This window comes from Notechis scutatus, chromosome 1 (assembly GCF_049901735.1).
Source record: "Notechis scutatus isolate UNSWTSFEM ecotype Mainland chromosome 1, rNotScu1.2, whole genome shotgun sequence".
NCBI classification, from domain to species: domain Eukaryota; kingdom Metazoa; phylum Chordata; class Lepidosauria; order Squamata; family Elapidae; genus Notechis; species Notechis scutatus.
The window spans coordinates 83,792,089-83,804,941 of record NC_142009.1 but is presented as its reverse complement, the minus strand read 5'-3'; the positions used below and the strand labels follow the sequence as shown (position 1 = coordinate 83,804,941).

Below are 12,853 nucleotides of genomic sequence, written 5' to 3'. Positions count from 1 at the left end.
TCCATCTTACTCAGCATCAGAAAAAAACGATGTCCTTACCTCCATAGACCTCACGGAAGCTTACTTACATATCCCAATTAGGCCCTCACATTTAAAATTCCTTTGTTTCTGTTACAACAACGTCCATTACGAATATATTGCTCTCCCATTTGGTCTAGCTTCAGCTCCCAGAACTTTTACAAAGGTCTTGGCTGCCTTGGCAGCATCACTCAGAGATAGGTCCATCCGACTTCAATGCTACCTGGATGACATTCTTATTCTGGCATCTTCCATCAATCAAGCAAATTCAAACACTCAAACTACACTTGTAACCCTACAACAACATGGGTTCTCAATCAATTGGTCAAAAAGTCATTTAACACCCTCTACTAGACTCATTCACCTTGGCACCATCATTGACACCCTGGAAGGCAAAGTTTTCCTCTCCCCTGACAGACAAAAAAGCATTAGAGATTTGGCTCAACAGATAAGAACTCTTAGGAAAGTACAACTATGTCTCCTTTCTAAATTGCTCGGAAAAATGATTTCTTGAATTTCTATTATCCCTTGGGCCTGGTTCCATGCAAGAACCCTGCAATGGTTCCTGTTGCCATACCAACGCGCCAGGAGAGATGACGCCAGGACTTGCGTAAAAGTTCCATCAACTGTTCTCAGGTCTCTACGATGGTGGACATGACCTGAAATCAACAAGGGATGCCCTTTCAAGGATCCACGCAGGTCGATTGTTACAACAGACGCCAGTCTAGTGGGATGGGGGCCCCACTTCCAATCACATACAGCACAAGGCCTTTGGACGGATTCAAAGAAGGCACACAACATCAACTGGCTAGAACTGAGAGTGATGTACTTGGCACTTTGACAATTCCTCCCGCATCTCCATTGCAAGCGTGCTCATCTTAACAGACAACTACAAAGGCCCATATAAAAAAAGGGGGGGCACTCATTCCAATCTACTAATGAGGGAAGCAGAAAGACTATTCCTGTGGGCCGAAATCCATCTCTGTCTAAAAGGCAGAGCACATATCTGGAGTAGTGAATGTACAAGCGGATTGGCTCAGCAGAGCCATGTTGGACCAATCAGAGTGGCATCTGGACCCCAAGATTTTTCTGGAGGCTACTCGGAGGTTGGGCCAACTGGCAGTCGACCTGTTGCCTCCCCACTCAATGCACAGCTTCCCCGATTCATTTCTCGTTACCCATCGCAGGGAGCGGAGGACGTGAACACTCTCAGATGTCACTGGTCCACCGGACTGCTATACGCCTTTCCTCCCCTCCCTGTGATCCCCAAATTGATTCAGAAGTTGCTGGAAGAAAAAGCGGACCTGCTATTAGTGGTTCCTTATTGGCCAAGGCGAGCATGGTTCACGGATCTGAAGGACCTCTCGATGGTACCACCGTGGAAGATCCCATCATCGGTCATATCGCTGTCTCAAGGCCCAGTGCTACACCCAGACCTTCAATGGCTAAACTTAGCTGTATGGAAGTTGAACAGCGACGTCTGAAAGATGAACACCTTTCTACTCAAGCTATTCACACTATTCAGTCAGCTCGACGTCCTTTGACGAACCGAATCTATGAGGCCACCTGGTCTAGCTTCTGCCGTTGGTGTCAGAAGGTTCAGATCGACCCCACTTCCCCATCAGTAGTGCAGTTATTAGAATTTTTACAGGAGGGCCTAAACAAAGAGTTATCACCCAATACTCTGCGGCGACAGGTGGCGGCCCTGGCATCAGTCATAACCAACTTGGGACTTAAATAAGGTACTATTGGCCCTTACTACAGGTCCCTTCGAGCCACTAAGGACCACGATGCTTTGGTTTCTAACCTACAAAGTAGTTTTCCTAATTGCAATTACATCTGCCCGAAGAATTTCCGAACTAGCTGCATTATCGGTGCGCAAAGATCTCTGCATTTTCCATTCAGATAGAGTGGTTCTCAGACCAGATTCCTCCTTCATTCCAAAAGTTAATTCGGCATTCCATAGAGCTCAAGAGCTGGTGCTCCCAAATTTTTGCTCACATCCATCACACAGGCTCAAACACCAATGGCACCACTTGGACGTAAGAAGAGCCTTACGCATCTACATAGAGCGCACGGCGCCCTCCAGAAAGACAGAAGCCCTCTTTGTGTCCTTTCAGCCTAACACCCTGGGGTGCAAGGTTTCACCCTCTACCATAGGTAGATGGCTAAGGACCACCATCGCAAAGTCGTATGACTCTCACTCGATTCCAGTGCCCTAAGGCATTACCGCTCACTCCATCAGGACAGCAGCATGGGCGACCCAAGCTACAATAGAGGAGATTTGCCGAGCTGCAACCTGGGCTTCTCCATCTCCATTTATTAGAAATTATAAAATTGATGTATTTGCTTCTGCTGAGGCTTCATTTGGTAGGCGAGTTTTGCAGTAAGTTATTTCAGAGACAGTTAGGTCTGCAACCTAGACGGAGTCCCTCCCTTAGGACAGTGCCAAGCTTTGGTATGTCCCATCACTGGATGCTCTGAACAGCTCATGGGAGAAAGGGCGTTGGTACTTACCTGATACTCCTGTTCTCTGTGAGCTGTGAAGAGCATCCAGCCCCCCCCCTTTTATTCCGTCTGGTAGGGGGTCTGTTCCGGCCAGGGTTATTACATAGGCTTAAGCATATAGGGTATCAATACCTTGGCTTCGCAAAACTGGGGATGCTAAGGAGGAGTCTCGGGGAGGAGGAGGAGTGTCCTCAAGTTTAAGCCCAGCCTTCCTAGAAGGGACTGAAGCACCTTTCCATCACAGGATGCTCTTCACAGCTCACAGAGAACGGGCGCATCAAGTAAGTACCAACGCCCTATTTGTTTGTTTTATTGAACTTCTTTCCTTCTCCATTCTTCATCCTTTTTTGGCCTATTTCTGTAGTCTATTTCTGTAATAATTGAACATTAAAACTTTTTTTTAAAAAGGTTGCCTTTGCACATCTGGTAGTACTTTTCATTTTGTTGTTCTCTTTTAATGAGTTTCATTCATATGATGCCAAAGTCACAAAACATTCTCCACATTTACTTTCATGTTATTGATAATGGTATGAGGATTTTTTCCCCCTCACTAAAATAATTGAGGGGGGTAGGTTTTTTCTTACTTATTTTCACTGTTAAGCATTAAGGAATCTGTTAGGAAGACAACAACAACAAAAGAGAGAAGCAGATGGTTTCAGACCTGGGACTTACAAAGTATGCCTTGAAAGATTAGTAGTTGTTTGGGATGGGCAGTTGGCCTGGTAAATTTAACTCTTTCATAACACTGAAACAGAGCTTTCTTTCTTTTCCTTCTCTTTGTAGTTACTTCTTCCTTTTGCTTCATTTCCATTTATTTGTTTCTCCTTTTTCTTCCATTGCTAGTACAGATTCTCTCTTCCTGTATTTAATATGATCCAGTTTTGATCCTCATTATATTTCTTCCTTGAACAGGTACCCTTCCCCTCGTTCCATCACCATCCTGTTTTCTTTCTTCTGGTTTGGTTGAACTGGGGAGGGAATAGTTTCTGACACTTCTGGTGGAAGCAGATTTCTTATTTCTAGTTCTGGACAGCACACTTGCCCATTGGCTGTGTCTAGGGTTCCCTCGGTGCAAGCATATATTTACTTTTCCTTCCTTTCCCTTCTCTCCTGCCATGTCCACCAAGCGAATGGGCAACAGTTTCTTCACTGAAGCCAATGGAACAGTCTCCATTGGTGTTCCAATATACAGGTAGTCTTTGAGTTACGGTTGTAATGGAGCCTCCTCATCATGGTAGTAACTCAGGATGGTTGTAATGTGGGTTAGTCATATGACTGATTCAATTTTATGACCTTTTTTTGATAATTGTTATGTGAACAATTTCAGTATGGTGTAGTTTTGCCAAAACATAGAAGTCAGTGCCTGTTTTCAGCAGAAATGTTGTAAGACAGGGTCATATGACCACAGGATACTGCAAATGGCCATAAATGTGGCCCAATTGCCAAGTGCCTGAACTGCATTCATGTGACTGGGGAGGAACATGATCATTGGAACCTCAAAATCTAGGTCATAAGTACCCCCCAGGTAGGTCCATCACAACTTTGAAAGGTTGCTAAGTGACTTGTCATAACTAAAGAACTACCCATAACCTCTCCTTGCCTCTCACATTTTCTGAAGATTCTGCTCAATACTACAGCTGACTAATCACTGGCCACAAGCAGCATTACTGTTATTGCTCCTTCAGGAACCAAGGGTCCAGGGCAACAAAAGGATAAACAGCTGGAGGCTCTAGAACTCAATATCTTTACCAGCCTGTTGCACAGTTCTTTTTGTCTAATAAAATCTAATAGGGCAATATTCTGAAAGAATGTTACTCTTAAGAATCATAAGGACATCCCATCTTCTTTGGAAAAGTGTTGTTTCTGAAGTCAGATCAGTACTTACCCTGCCAGCATTTAGGAAATCCACTGATTGAGTACCTTCAAATCAGTAGTGATTCTTAGCAACCACATGGATAGATTTGCTCATGATGAGCTATCCTAAGTTTATCTTTTAGGCCTTTCACAGGTACTGAACTGAGTCTACCTATGTTGCTGCTGCTCTCTTCTCTTAGCTTCCTCCTTTCCCATCAGTAGAAACTTCTCCAAAGAGCTAGATCTTCACATAATGTTATAGAGTAGGATAATTTGAATCTGGTCCCTTGTGCCTTGAGTGAGAACTCTGGGTTGATTTGTTTGATGATCCATTTGTTTGCTTTCTTGGTGACCCACAATATTCTCAAAAGTCTTGTGCAACACCACAGTTGAAAAGCATCAATATTTTTCCTATTCTGCTTCTTCGAAGCCCAACATTCACTTCTATAGAGTAGTTTGCTTTTGCCTTCTTCCTAGAACAGAGTAATTGATCCAAGGTCACTCAGCTGGCTTCATGTCTAAGGCAAGACTAGAACTCACAATTTCCCAGTTTCTATCTTGCTTTCTTAACTGTCTCTTGTCATCAACATACTATAGCATTGTTATTGATACTTATTCCTCCACTTTCTGAATTATCTAGCTATTTCGGAAAAGCCTTTGGAGATTGATAGAATGGTGGGTTTCCCATCCTGCAATAGATTGCTTGTTATTGAGAAAATTATTCCTTGGTGTAATGATGAATTTAAAGATGGTTTTTACTATTATTGTTTTGGATTATATCATAATATATTGTTTTAATTTTCCTTAATCCTTTTATTGATTAGCAAAATGAATTTCTTATAAGAATTGGGTACACTGAAAGAAAACTTATGAGACTGCACAATTAACTTTATCTTGAAATGATATCTGATCCCAGAAGAACTTAACCATAATTTGCTTTAAGGAAATCAGCTTCAAACATAATTAATGAAGCTGTCATCTCTGCTAAAATAAAGTGGTTAATCTGAAAATTATTTGCTAAACTGTGGCTAATTTTTCAGCCCTACTGGAAAAAAATATCTGAATAACAAAATGATAATAATAAATAAAATGTATGCAAATGGATAATTCTAATCTCTTCTTTAGGGAAAAGGAGGGGGAAGTATGGGGCAGGCTTTTTGAAATCCCAACAGTCCCGATTAGTGAACTAAATAGATTAATTATCTATCTCAATCCACGGAAGCTTCCTAATTTCCTATTTGGATGCTTCTTATTCAAGCACATGCAACCTCATTATAAACTTAATCTGTTTCCTATGAAGAATACTGGAGATCTCTCCAAAGTTGGCAAGCTGTAAATTTGCTTAGAAAATTGCCTTTTGTGATCAGGAAAGAGTTGCTCACTGACTGCACTTTTCACACACACACACAGTGGTTATCATCTTAACTGTTCATTGTGCCTTGGGTCATCTCACTTTGCATACCTGCCTTTGATAGATGTATTCATTAACCTTCTTCATTGTATGAGGGCACAATGGAAGTTGTATCACTGGTTCAAGGCTGCAAAATTGATACTACTTTGTCGAACTCTTTAACAGCAGCTTGCTTGCTGTGGCCGCTCTGTTAAAAAGGATTACACAGTGCATGCACAGCCATAGTGGGGACCAGATGGCCTTTCACGGATTCTTTAGACAAATTGGGTTTCAAGTCCTCTTATGAATACAAATAGATTTTTGAAAGCAGCCTTGTGAATATGCTTCATGCTTCTGATACCCACACTCTGAATATAAATGCTCTGATTGAGGATTATGTTCTGTTGCATTGCTCGGTAGTACCCTAGTGATTTACATTTACTCACTATCAAACAGCTTGCAAAATGTGTGACTTTTTCCCCTCAAATCCTTTATATTGTTTTTCCTCTACCTTAGCATGTGCTGTGCATGTGCGTGTTATATCAGTGATACTTCAATAGAGCAATTAGTACTTATAAGGGGGGAAAAAGGCATAATTATTGTGAAATAAAGCAAAAGATTAAATTATAAACTATATTTTGTAGTAAAAATGTCCTTGAATTTCTGTGCATAGATAGTGATGTGCTTTAGTATACAAATCATTGTCATTTGTGAAGTGCTTTCCTGCTAGCTATGTCTTTTTGTCGGTTTTTAAAGACAAATTTGTAGTGAACTTGAACTTTGCTAACCTGAAAAGGTAACTGAGACAAAGATTTGAATGATTAATAGAGATATTTTTAATAGTTTAAAAATGAAACTGTGCTTCACTGAAATGGGTTGAGAGCTTGCAGTCCCTATTCAGTCGTACAGCAGGTATGAGGTAAAAGTTTTACAGCACTTTAAATTTCATAAAAGTTGGTCAACTGACACAACTGATAGAGAAATCTTCCCAAAAAACTTAATTTAAGTCCTTTTGAAATCTAATCCTCCTGCAAGGGTATGTGAAATGGATTTCTTCTTTCTACTGCGCCTTTTTGTAGGCTGTCTCTCAACAGATCACCCGCCTTTCTTTTGAAGCACGAAGTGCCTAATACAATCTGAGCTGTTGTTTGAGATGTTGCTTTCCTGGCAAATGAAGTTCAAGTTCATGCAAATAGAGAAGTGGCTAACTGGTGGTATGAGTGAATTACCCTATGCTCTTTCACCTCTGGGTCACAGCTGCAACTTAGACTCATTAATCAACAATGACTTTAAAAATCCATGGGGATTATCCAAGTGGTAACAAGGGAGCTATTTATATAACATCGTTTAATATAAATTAAAGTACATGAGGCTCTGGAGCAAGTTTGAATTATTGTTTTGCCTTCAGTAACATGAGGCTGGTTGAAGATTCAGGGCAAAATGTGCATAAAATATGGCAAGATAAGCTTTGATTTTTAGGGGACTAAATACTTTATTCCTTCATGATTCATGTGAATGGGTAATAGTAGTGTAAGCGGCCATTACCTTTGTGCATTTAATTTCACCCCCAAAGTCACACGACTTGTCTCTTGCTCACCCCCCCATCTCTCACACACTCCTATCTGTCTTCTGGAATCACTCTTTGAGTTTGGTGTGATAGTCAAAATGAGAGGGGAAAAAAAACAATTGGAGGATATGCCTTCAGGTTGTTAGATAAGACATTGAGCAGTTTCTCAGTGTTTCATCTAGTCACTCAGATTTACTCAGTATTGACTGGACAGGCCCAAGTGAGTTGCTTGGGGAACATTTTTGCAAGGTCATCTGGACTGAGTTTAATTCTGTGGGTCTTGAGGAGGTGGACAAGATCCTCCAGTCTGTCAGTCCCACCACCTATCTGTTAGGTCCTTGGTCCCTCCTTGGTTGTTAAGACAGCCTGGAAGGTAACCAACAAATGAGTCCATATGGGAGTATCAGTTTCTTTCAGGGAGAAGGTGGTACTGTTGGTCTTGAAAGAGGGTATAGTAGGTCTTCTTTTCAAGAAGTCATCATTGTTCCTTCCATTCTGGAAATTATCATTCAATTTCCACTCTTCCTTTTGTGGGGAAGGTGGACAGACTGGCAGCTATAGAGAATCTTGGAGGAAGCAGATTATCTGGACCTGTTTCATTTGGGCTGATTGAAAATGCAATAGGTGAACAGTCATGGGCACTTTTCATTATGCCCATTAATGCTGCTATGTCAGAGGTGGGCAACTATGGCCCCTTTATGACTTGTGGACTTCAACTCCCAAAATTCCTGAGCTAGCATGGCTTGCTCAGGAATTCTGGGAGTTGAAGTCCATAATTCATAAAAGGGCCATAGTTGCCCACCCCTGTGCTATGTGAACTGCACTGGTTTTTAGTAGACTTCTGAAAACTAGCAATTGAAGGTGCTGGTTGTTACCTGTATAGCTGTTCATGGCATAATGTTTGGTTATCTGAGGGACCATCTATCTCCAATTTAGCTACCGTGTATATTTGGACAGAGGGGTTCCCCTCAATGAAATACTGTCATTTTGTAGGACCAAAGAAGTATGATTTATCTCTCGGATTTCTTTCCCTCTAGACCAGAGATACAAATAGATATAAATAGTGCCTGGCTTGGTTTTCAGGTCTGGGGGTTAATGACTTTATGGGACCTCTGTTGTGCTTTACTGTTACTGTGATGTCTAGTCTAGACCACAGGTATCAATCTCACCCTGTCATGTTACCATCATGTGATGTTTGGTGATGTTTTTTCCTGCGCAGAACTGAGGTGGGTGTGGCCATCCCAGCCATGGGCCGCCAGTTTGACATCCCCAGGTTTAGACTGTCAATCTTTTTAGTTTTTTCAACTTTTTAAAACATTTGTTTAGGTTTTGTAATGTGCCCAGTGTCTACTACAATAGGTGGCCATATCAAATTTAAATGAAAGTTTAATTGAGTGAATAAAATATCTGTAGAGCATACAGTAAATATTAACACCATGTTCTTGACAATTGGCTTTGTGTTAGATGGATATTCATATTAAAATACGAATTTATTTTCATTTATGTGACTAGGACTTTTCATATTTATTTACAGGCAATCATATGGAATCTCATTTTGTGGCTGAAAAGCATGAAGGCCTTTTATCAAAATAATGACAAATATGCAAACTGCTAATTCCACTCACATTTGAGTGGTGTTTAAAGGTATGTCTGAAACATACATTTTTATTTGAAAATGAGAAACACAAACAATGTCTATACATGAAGTTTGAAGAACTTAGAATTACATTTTTATTACTAAAGTTTCTTACTCATGCTATAGTAGTTGTGCTTTTAAATTGTGGTGAAATTGGTAGAGTTTATTAACAAATAAAAACATTCATGTACTAGACCTTTTTACGCCATTGAATTCTGGATAAAAGCAATAGACTTTTAGAATGAGAGAGAAAATGAATTAGTGACTGAGTCAGTGATTGAGTGATTAGTGATTGAGTTGATTTTAATAAGATCAAGGTGAACAAAAATAAATGTCCATAAATTTTTTAGTAGAAATCCCACAATCTAGCAAGGGGAGCCAAATATGCACTTAAAATTATGAGGGTGAGATACCTCCATAGGGTTTGGTCAACTCAGGAATTTTCTTGCAGTATTGCCACTATTACCACAAATATTTTTCATTACATCATTTTAACTTGAGAAGGAAGGACCCCTTTTATTACTATTGCTTGTTCAGTCTGTAAAACTAACCGGGGGTTTATACGAATAATCCTACATCAACTTTATGCTATTTTTAAAATATAATTCCAGTATATTTAATTATTTGTGTCCCAATTAAACAAAGTGAACATGTAGTATCAACTAGAAGCTCTTCAAGGAAGTGGTCTTTCATTGTTTATAGATCTTCTTTATAGGTAAGGATTAAGGTTTTTTTTTGGATGTGACTGTTTTAATAATCAAAACTATTTATATTTCCTTTTTAGTAAAAATGGGAAATTCAGACAGCCAATACAGTCTCCAGGGAACCAAAAATCACACTGTATCTACACCTGCTATCAAACAGAAACCCTGCTCTCTAAAAATTTGTGGCATCCATTCTAAAGATGAAAAATCCTACTCTGTACGTGGGTGGAACCACAGTTCCAGTAATGCAAGCTATAAATCCCGATCATTTGCCAGAAGCTGCCTTTCTCATTTTAAGAGTAATCAGCCTTATTCCTCAAGACTCAATGATACAGTAGTGAAAGTATCTAAGAGTAATAGCCATGCGAAGCCTAGGTCTCCCACATCAGAGAACTGTAGTCAGGGGAGTAACAATGCATTTCTGCCTGAGAATGGTTTTCACTACATTGGCTTTGAAACTACCAACAACTACGTTCCTTCCAAGGAATACAACGGGCATTTCTTAAATTGCTATGGGGAAAAAGAAAGTTCATCACCAGATGACAGAATGAGTCCAAAAGTTCTCATCAAGACATTAGGGAAGCTTGATGGGTGTTTGAAAGTTGAATTTCACAACATTAGCAGTAATAGCAGCATTTCTAGAGATGAACCCAGTGAACCAGTCCAACTCTTAAGATACTTCCCTACTTCAGAATCTGAAAAGAATAACATGCTTGAAGGAAAGGAATCTTCTAGTACAGATTGTGCTGAAAGCCATCGTCTGTCAGCTACTGATTCGAGACTTAGATCTAGTAAAGGGAGCTCCATTAGTTCAGAGTCATCATGGTATGATGCTCCATGGGGCAATAATGGAGGGATAAATGAACTAGATGTGTCATACATATCCAGAAGCATTCCAGAAGCAAGAATCCAAGTGGACTTCTCCCAGAATGACTGCAAAAAATCACTGAATCAAAGTTCATCTCTTTCTTCCCTCCGTGATTTATATGGGGATTCAAATCTAAGAAGTTGCCAAGCCTCCAATATCGGACTTTCTGCAGATTACCTCAATACACATGCTAGTTTAAGCAACCGGGTTTCATTTACCTCTGCCATAGATGTTCCTTCTAAGGTGGAACACAGAGGATCTCCACAATACTCTTCCTTCACTCTGCCTTGTAGGAAATCTACAAACCTTAATGAGGATGCAGCTAAGAAGGAAACTTTAAAAAGCCGAATGCGTCGGATCAGTGACTGGACAGGCAGCCTGTCAAGGAAGAAGAGGAAGCTACAGGTATGTGGCATTTCAAGCTTAAAAAGTTACCTAAAGTATGAATTTTGGATTCTTCATTGTAGGGTATATGCTTAACTTAGATTCTTAAATTAAACTAGACAACTCCTACCCCATTGGGTCATTGTTTCAGAGATATTTCCTTACATAAAAAGGGAAACGGAATGACCATGGAATGACCACTGCAATAAAAGCAGTGGGAGTGATTTCTGACTTTCTGCTGGCTTCGTTATTGAGTTTTCTTGTGGGAAGTTGGCAGAGAGCATCAGAAATCATCTTCCCTCCTCCCTACTTCTTTCCTTCTCCCTCCTTCCTGTTATTCTGTTGTTTTCTTCCTTTCTCCCCAGAATGCCTACCATCTTCCCTATTTATTTATTTGTATTCCACTTTTTTTTTTTACAAATAACTCAAAGTGGCAAACTTTCTAGCCTGGTGCCTCAACTACTAGACCAAACTGGCTTTCATTTACTTTGCTTGTGGGAAGTTGTAGGTCCCAAGCCAGCAAACAGGTAAGTGGGAGATTTCTTACCCCTGAAAATGGGTGTATGTGCATGAATGTGCACTAAGCAATGTTAAATGTTTATATGTTTAGTGAATTAAGTAATTTTCACTTACTAAATATGTTGTCAATACAATTATGTTATTTTAAGATTTTCTATAACAGATGTCAAGCAGGCACACTCTGCTCCAGCTCTCCTGATATCTCAGTTCAGAGCTATCTGTTCAGAGAAATTTTCACAATGGGAGTTAAGAACAATAGTTGTGTTATATTATCATTTGCTTTTAAACTGCAACCCTGCAAGGAATTCTGTATAAACTGACATAAGATCCAGGAAATGAAGTCTGCCAGTTTAAAATTAAAATCACATGTAAAAATTAAAATCACATGTAAAGTATTCAATTCCAAATCGTTAATTTTATGTGTATGTATGTATGTATGTATGTATGTATGTATGTACAGTATGTATGTATATGTATATGTGTGTAAAAATTAGATAATCACTGTTAGCATAAATGGGTAACCTATAATTTTGCTCTAATGGAAAATGGTACTTGCTTAAAGCAGAAAACTCAGTGTTCTAATAGTATTTGCTAGAGAAGCATGCCTTTAGAAATTCTGGGTAAAATGTTTATATTATAATAAAACAAATGCAGTCTTCTAGTATGACAACATTAGGCTCCTTTCCAAGTAACAGTTCAAGAATTTCATTCTGGCAATTGAGGCGTAGCCCTTAGCAAGAAATAGTAGCTATTAATTGTTGGCCATTAAAAAAACAGTCAGCTTATGTTTTATAGCTAAACTAGCTTTAAGATTTGGTGCAACAGTTTCAGATAGCTACACTTGTGTTGGTCCTATTCTTCTTATCCTTACTATGTCAACCTTTTGATGCAACTAGAGTTGGCTGTGCCACTTGCCTGCTCTTAGTTGTTGCTTCAAGGCATGCCTTTTTAAAAATACCCTCTGCATTATCCCATTTGTTATTTACTCAGTTATCACCCATTTCCTTGGCTTTCTTCTCTGTCATACGATATATTCACATCATAATCCAGGAATGTTGAAATTGATATAATGGAGCTGATGGAATAGGATGAATGGGGTGCAGAATTAAAGAATGAAGCACTTTATTTTTATTCTGTAAGGAATAAATCAATTAAAGAGATGTTTGATTGGCTTTAGTAAGGCAGGCAAAATAAACTTAGCATTTCCTTGGATATCAGGGCTACATATGGCTCTTCAAGATTTGGATGTTTAAAGTTCAAAAAAAAATACATAAAATGAGTAGGTAGAAATCATATTAGCTGTATGTAACTCGCTTACTTAAAATTGAATTTAAAAATACATTTCATGTTGGCTTGCTTGCTTCTTTTTCCTGGCTCGTTTGGACTCTCATGCTACTCAAAGGTT

At 39.4% G+C, this 12,853-nt stretch overlaps 2 protein-coding genes across 3 annotated transcripts in view; both read left to right on the top strand.

Annotated features, from left to right (window-relative positions):
- SCAF8 (SR-related CTD associated factor 8) overlaps positions 1–8,981 on the top strand; it is a 165,919-nt gene extending 156,938 nt beyond the window's left edge. The window contains exon 21 of the mRNA XM_087969818.1: positions 8,872–8,981. The gene's annotated coding sequence lies outside the window, so the exon portion shown is untranslated. The remainder of the gene's footprint in view (positions 1–8,871) is intronic.
- The window catches only part of TIAM2 (TIAM Rac1 associated GEF 2), an 87,635-nt gene continuing 83,653 nt past the window's right edge, over positions 8,872–12,853 (top strand). For both annotated transcript variants that reach the window (XM_026680316.2, XM_087969798.1), the window contains exons 1-2: positions 8,872–8,981; positions 9,758–10,950. In XM_026680316.2, the coding sequence (XP_026536101.2) occupies positions 9,763–10,950 (1,188 nt within the window). In that variant the 5' untranslated portion in view covers positions 8,872–8,981; positions 9,758–9,762. The remainder of the gene's footprint in view (positions 8,982–9,757; positions 10,951–12,853) is intronic.